Genomic DNA, 7558 nt, shown 5'->3' with positions numbered 1-7558 from the left:
CCGGTCCTGGCTGAGTCTTTACGAATTGGGGTCCGGTCCCCCTCCCTCCCTCCGCCTCCTTCCCCCCGCCCCCTCGGAACGACCAAAGCGCGGGAGCCGCGCGCGCCCTGAGGGACACACCATTCTTCTTCGCACACCCGGGGAAGCGAGGAAGAGGGAATCTGGCAGCCAGAGCCGTCCGGCACCTCCTCTCCGGTCTGTACCCACAGAAATACTTCCATAGCATATTATGCTTTTGAGTTAAGGTGTCTGGGGCTTTCTTTCCTTCTAAGAAGGGGTTTGCCTGGGACTGAGGTGAACCCAACACCCCTTGGTAGGATAAGTGAGTAGGTCCAGGGGAAAGTAGGGAGCGGGGAAACCCCTCCCATCAACACACGCCGCCGCTCAGTGGGGACAGCGCGTGCGCGGGGCGGAAGGGGCGGGGACAGCCCGCCTTCTCGGGCGTCCGGGCCGGCGGCGGCTTTCGCTGGGCCTCCTTTGGTGGCTACTGCTGTCAGGCGATTTGGCGGAATGAAATTGAATTTCGGCCCCCAGGGCTCAGGCGGTCCTGTGGCAGAGGCTATCACTGACTGCCATCGATGACCTTGAGCCCTATCAGACAGAGGTAACGCCACAGAACTCTTTGGACTAACGGAGGTGCCTGTTTTCGGGATTAAAACCGGCATTAGAACCCGTGTTTTTCCTAATTCCTGAGTTAAGAGGCCGTTTCGTGACCCTGAGACAAAACACGAGAGAGAAGGGCACAGGGAGCACCGGCGTCCGTCTTTCCTACAGGAAGTGAGTGGAGTGCTGCTCCAGGGAGACCAAGAGTTGGCGACGCCGCCTGCGGTTTGCTTGGCAAATGTGTCAGGACTGGGTTAACCAGCCCTTTTCCTGTGCACACCTACTACCAACTGGTGGGCACTTTTGATCCGGTTCTTCCAATGAGAGTGATGACAACTTCATTAACTTTTTTGTTATTGTCATGGTTTCTTTTTAACGTAAGAAGTAGGTGATTGGAAAATTTCCAGATTTTTGTCAGAACATTGGAAAACAGAGAATTGCAAAAGAATAATTTTGTTTCCCTGAGTTTTTCCCGCCAATAGTCCCTTTTAGCTCCCGTCTTCCCCCTTAGCCCCGGGCGCACTTCACCACCTACCTGCCCCTTACTGCAGTCTCCTGGCTTCTTTCTGATACTCTGCTCAAATTTTTACTCTTTGCAGAGGACATTTGATTACTCAGAGTAAAACAGATTCGCCTTTATTCGAAATTCCCGATTAAATTTCAAAGTGCATTACAACGTAGTGATACGGGCTTTTTTTGTATTTGTATTCTGACATCTCTGAATGCTGTGTAAGATTTGTCTATTGTGATTTAGTTGTCCACTTGAGAAGTAATTCTGGAACACAAACCGCACTCCCGTAATAGCTTCAACTGCCAGCTTAATATCTGGTAATGGTTATTTAAATTCTTCATGTTTTTACACCTCTTCTCTCCTCTCCCACAATCACAAAACATAACATTAATGGCTAGATTTGCCTTCACAAAGTTTACCTTGACAATAAAAAATAGAAGAAATCATATCATGATAAATGTAGGCTTACATAACTTTATTCCAATCTCAACGAACTATAAACCAGAAATTCTTTGGTAAGTAAGCAGATAATTACTAGTCCTTTTTTGAAAATCAGCTTGCAAAGAAAATGTGAATTGGGTCTACAAATTACTCCCCCTATTTTATGTCATACCCCTGTGTTGCTGTTACCTGCTGGGTAAACCATCGTCAAGTAAATGTTTGTGAAATTGGGTAAATAAATAAAATTGCTCTGTGGTGTCCTAATGTAGCAGATTAATTCATTTTTGAAACAATTAAAATTGGCTTTTTTACTGTCATTTTTTTGGTGTGATTTAAAAAAAAAAAAGGAAAAGTTGATGTTGATTGGTTCATTTATCAGACTAATGTATACTGACTTCTAATTCAAGTCAATAAATATAGCTTTGATTGTCTTTAAATTCTTTGTGTGTGGTACACAATTTTAATATGAACAGAAAATAAATGGCAAACATTCAGCCTTTTCCAATGCTGCCTTTTTATTGATGTCTTCAACATAAGAGTTCCTTTGATTTGGAAACCTTTTGCTTGCTGTTCTTTCTTAAAGAAGATGTCAGTGTTAGAAATTTAATTCCAAATACAAAATGAAAACTTGCCTTTTTATTGGCCTGTGTAAGGGACATTTAGCCTCCCTCTGCCCCTCCCCCAGTTAAACACAAACTAAGTATTAGCTTTATATTAGAAGTCTGAAAGCATGCCTTAACCAGATCTAAATCCACGTGTAACACTCAGCAGGATCAGTTTACCCTACTGGGACTCCTGAAATTCAGTAAGGCCCATATCTTATGGGACTAAGTAATTTGCTATTTAAGCATCTCATCAACCTGTTGGAAGTTGTAAAATCTCCCATGTGAAATATGTGGGCACATGTGTCAGTCATACAGTCACCCCAGCATCAGTAAAGACCAGAGTTGGTATCAGGCAAAGAGGATGTCCATTACCACTTGGCCAGTCAGTATCTTTAGATGGAATCCAAAGAATAACCCATTACAAATAGCAAATCTTTTTTTTTAATTTGCCATAAAAGTTGAAAAAAGTTTTCATAAAGTTCATTTCTATAATATATAATGCCCATATGCAGTAATACAAAACAATAACGTGTTGAGACTGCTGCGTTTTAATCATGGATAAATAGATCATTTTTATTGATTTTTGTGGTTCTTAGAAAATAACCCACTTTAGGTTAATTGCACTATTAGTTCATCAAAGCGTTTGCATTCTTTTCTGCAACTTTGATGCATGTACTGCTGCCAAATATAATACTCTGTGCATTAGTATTTTTAGATTTTTCACAACTAACTTCTAAATGTCATCATTTTGTTGATCATAAACCTTCAGAAAATATGCAGCCTGCTTAATGATTATACTAATTTGATAAATATGGTAATACATTTCTCATTTTCTCTTTTGCAAAATAGGATAGCTAAAGGTAAGGAAAAAAAGTTAAATATGAAATTAGAAAAAGAAAGTTGGGACTATTTTACTCAAATTGTATTTGCTAATAGAAATAAGTCAGTTTTATTTATTTAATATAATTATTTACAAATGCCTTTTTAAAAACTCATCTAAAGATTGTATATAAGAATGTTGGTCTATTCAGTTTACCAAGTCATGCAGCCTTTAAGGTTAGTGAAACTTTAGTCTACAGGAGTCCTGGTGTAGCGCTATAGTATAAGCATTGGACTGCAAGATTGGTTTGAACCACATGATCGGCCACTCAAACTCACGAGTGATCCTTAGAAAACCCTGTGCCAGGATCGCTAGGAGTAGGAACTGACTCCATGCCACTTAACAACTAACAACCTTGATTTGGGGGCTACAGTGTAATCACAGGAGAAACTAAACTCAAAGAATGCTGCTGCTTTCTGGAAAACATATAGCCAAATTCTTACCCATAGATAGCAGTTGCCATCAATGTAGCTAGCTATTCATTGTAGAATGACTAGAAAATACAAGTGAACAAAACATGTAACTGACCCTAAATTCGGTACCCAATCCTGCTGTGTAGTAGGATAATGCACTGGACTGCAATGTCAGTTTGAACCATAAGATTGGCAGTTCTAACCCATCATCTGCTCCTAGGAAACCCTGTACAGGGGCACTATGAATCAGAACCAAATCAATGGCACTTAGCAACAACAACAATCCTGTATAAATGAAATTTTTTCCTTTGAAAAAAAAGTTCATAACAGTTTTGCTCCTTTAAAAAAAAAAGATAAAATTTAAAATGTCCTTTCATGTCAGTAAATGTATCCATATCATCTAATGGATAAATAGTTCATTGCTTGAATGTACTAAAATCTGTTTAATCTTGTTGCACATTTGTTTGTTTTCCCATTTAACACTCAATGTTGCAGTGAAGCAGTCATATAATAGAGGTGTATGTATACTGTGTACTGTTTTGTGTTCCACACTTCAAGATCAGCAGCCAGACGTGATACCTCTCTCGTGGCTTTAGTGCCTGACACACAGCTAGCTAATGTATTCATTATGAGGGTTGGATATCAGTGGGTCTCACCCTGGGGGCATTTTTCCCCTCAGGGAACATTGGCAATGTCTGGGGCCTTTTTTTAGTTTACACAACTGGGGAGGGGAGGGCTGCTACTGACATCTAGTGGGTAGAAGCCTTGGAGCTGCTAAGCATCCTACAATGAACAGGACAGCTTCTCAGAACAAAGAATTACCCTGGGTGAAATGTCAGAAGTACTACTGTTATGAAACCAGGCTAAGATTATGTTATAGGTGCAAGCTACATTTCAGTAGTTCATAACAAACAATTTTCCTCCAAATAAGTATATAAGTCTTCTTTCCTTGTATGACTACTATGTCAGAGCTATTTGCTTCCAGCTATATAGAAACAGAGAAAGCATGTGGATGTCATGCAGGAGGTTCTAAGTACAGACTGAAATAGCATACTTCACCTCCAACCACTTCCATAGGCCAGAACCTGATCTCATGACCCCCAACTTAAATTACAAAGGATGCTGGGAAATGTAGTTATTCTATGTGTCTAGGGATTAAAAATGTGATTGTTGAGGTTCTAGACAATTTCTGCCATTTTGAGTTTTCAAAGAAGCATTCCACAAATTAAGGTTAGAGGGTACATTGTTGTGCAGTGTCATCGAGTTGGTTCTCACCCATAGCAACCCTGTATAGGGTTTTCAAGGAGCAGCTAGTGAGCTTGATCCACCAACCTTGCAGCTCAAACAACTTTTTAGTCTGTTGTATTAACCACACCAAGACTCCAGGCCTAGAGGGTCAATAGCAGCCCTACCCTCCCGAGTTGTGAAAACTAAAAAAAAGGCCCCAGACATTGCCAATGTTCCCTGAGGGGGAAAATGTCCCCAGGGTGAGACCCACTGATATCTAACCCTCATAATGAATACATTAGCTAGCTGTGTGTCAGGCACTATGCGCAGAGCCACGGGAGAGGTATCACGTCTGGCTGCTGATCTTGAAGTGTGGAACACAACAGTATAGTATACATATATCTCTATTATATGCTCTTCATCTTGGTCATTTGTTTGAGCCATTCTCCCTTGGTTCTTTGTGTTATTTCTGAGATATTATGGTGCTGTCATAAGGAGCTCTGGTAGTGTAGTGGTTATGAATCGGGCTGCAAACCTCCAGGTCAGCAGTTCAAAACTACCAGCTGTTCCACGGGAGAAAGATGAGACTTTCTGCTCCCGTAAAGATTTACAACCTTGGAAACCCTGTACAGCGTAGCTATGAGTTGGAACCAGGCTCCATGGCACATAACAACAACATGATGCTGTCATATTTGCATTTAATTGGTGATTGTATGTTGATGTGTTCTTCAGCTCTCACCAACTGTGGGTGTAGTGAGAGAATGGAAGCATGTATACTGTTCTCTGTCGTCATTCATGCACCTCAGTTTAGGGAGGGTTTGGTTGGTGCTGGCTGCTGTCTATCATTGATCGGGTGGTATAGGAGCTGGTATTGGCTCCTGCCCAGTGGGTGGAGTTGCAGAGAGTATGGTTGTGGCTGGGCTGTATGGGCACAGTTGCTGTCTTCTTTTGAATAGGAAAAAGAACACCACTCACACAAGAAAACAAAAACAGAATAAGCAAACAACCGCGAAAAGAGAAAACAAGAAAATAGAAATAAAAACAGGCAGCAGTCAGAAAAAAAAACCCAAAACATATTAAAAAATAGAAAAGAGAGACAGGAAAATGGAGATCTAGAGAAGAGAAAAAATGAATTAAAAAAAAATTTCCTAGAAAAGCCAGGGAAAGGAAAAGAGTAAAGTAGTAAAGATCAAAAGGGGAAAGAAAAAAAAAAAAAGTGAGGGGGGATGAGAAACAGAAGGAAAAGCAGAGATAAGATAAAATTCAAGGGAATGGAAAAAGAAGACGCAAGAATAAACAAATAAAAACAAAACAGTGCAGCTTTGGATCCAGAGAGGAGAAAACTGGGACTCCTGCCAGCCAAGGAGTTCAGGAGGTGGCTGCAGGAGGGATGGGCCAGTGGAGTTCTCAGTGCTAGCCGGATTTCCTATAGGCCTAGGTGTTATATGGAGTCCTGGTGTGGTGCTGCAGAATAATATACTGGACCTCAAGGTCAGTTTGAACCACCAGCTACTCTTTGGAAACCATATACACGATCACTATGAGTAGGAACCGACTCAATGGCACTTAACAACCACAGGTGTTATATGTTCAGGACACTCAACCAAGTAGTTCCTTGAAGCCCTTAATGGAACTGGTTTCAGTGTTTGTTAGGACCACAGGACAGGTGGGGGCAGGATGGCTGGTTGTGAGGGTTTCTGCCTGACTAATGCTGCTCTGGTGACTCTGCAGTTCTGTAGGTCTGGAGCCAAGCTGCCTGAATCCAGGCACCAAAGCAGTGTGGCTCCCGCCTCACACTGGTATGGCTTGCAACCACACAGCTCTGAGCTCCTGGAAAACAGGGTTTGTACTGGGGGTAGATGAGAGTGGGAGCTGGCCACACTGTGGTCACCAGGAGAGTGTGGGGAAAAAGAAGGAGTCACACCTTTCTTGTCACCTGCTCTGCCAGGCCATCTTCTGTCTCTAAAACTGCTCACAAAAGTGCAAGATGGCGGCACCGCATCTGACAGGTCTCCCTCTCTTGCCATCCTTGCTCAGCTTCACCTCCCAGCAAGCACTTAATCCACATCTCTAGCTTTTCCGCTGAAGTTCAGGGTTTCAGGATTTTCATGTGTCTATTTCATTTGGTCTCTCATATCTCTGTTGTAGTGGGTCTGTGTAGTGCATCTGTCTAGTCTGTCATCTTGTTGGAAGTCCGTCTTTGCTTTCTTTCCTGTCTTTTAAATTACCTTGTGTTTTACTCCTGATGTCATCCCACAACTCTTCTGTTTTTTGGTCATTAGTGTCTAATGCATCAGATCTGTTCTTGAGATGATCTCTAAATTCAGGTGGGATATACTCAAGTTCATATTTTGGCTCTTTGTGGACTTGTTTTAATTTTCTTCAGCTTCAGCCTGCATTTAAATATGAACAATTGATGATCTCTTCCAGTTGGGCCTTGACCTTGTTCTGAATGATGATATGGAGCTTTCCACCATCTCTTCCCACAGATGTAGTCAATTTGATCCCTGTGTATGCCATCTGGTGAGGTTCATGTGCATATTTGCCTTTTTTGTTTAAAAAGGTATTTGCAATGAATAAATTTTCCCCTCAAGGAGCGACTAGTGGGTTTGAACTACCAACCTTTTGGTTGTTGTTGTGAAGGGCCATTGAGTCAGTTCTGACCCATTGCAACCCTGTTTAGGGTTTCTGAGTGTCGAGGTCCTATGTCGTGGTCCAGCCTTGACAAGGAAGTGTGTGTGTCACGAAGAAGGGAGATCTGGCGGAGAAAGGGATAGAGAAAGAGAGAGACGAAAGATATACAAAAAAGACAGATACGATGCAAGCTGGCAGGTAGGCAGATCTGCAAACATATTGCCTAGCATTGCACACAGAACTC

At 42.0% G+C, this 7558-nt stretch overlaps 1 protein-coding gene across 1 annotated transcript in view; it reads right to left on the bottom strand.

Annotated features, from left to right (window-relative positions):
• Positions 1 to 665, bottom strand: part of PAXIP1 (PAX interacting (with transcription-activation domain) protein 1) — a gene marked incomplete at its 3' end in the record, with an annotated part of 102675 nt that extends 102010 nt beyond the window's left edge. The window contains exon 1 of the mRNA XM_006871304.1: positions 375 to 665. Coding sequence (XP_006871366.1) covers positions 375 to 665 — 291 coding nt within the window. The remainder of the gene's footprint in view (positions 1 to 374) is intronic.
• Positions 666 to 7558: the final 6893 nt, after the last annotated feature.

Source organism: Chrysochloris asiatica, unplaced genomic scaffold (assembly GCF_000296735.1).
Source record: "Chrysochloris asiatica unplaced genomic scaffold, ChrAsi1.0 scaffold00166, whole genome shotgun sequence".
Lineage (NCBI taxonomy): Eukaryota > Metazoa > Chordata > Mammalia > Afrosoricida > Chrysochloridae > Chrysochloris > Chrysochloris asiatica.
This window is presented reverse-complemented; position numbering and strand designations above follow the sequence as displayed.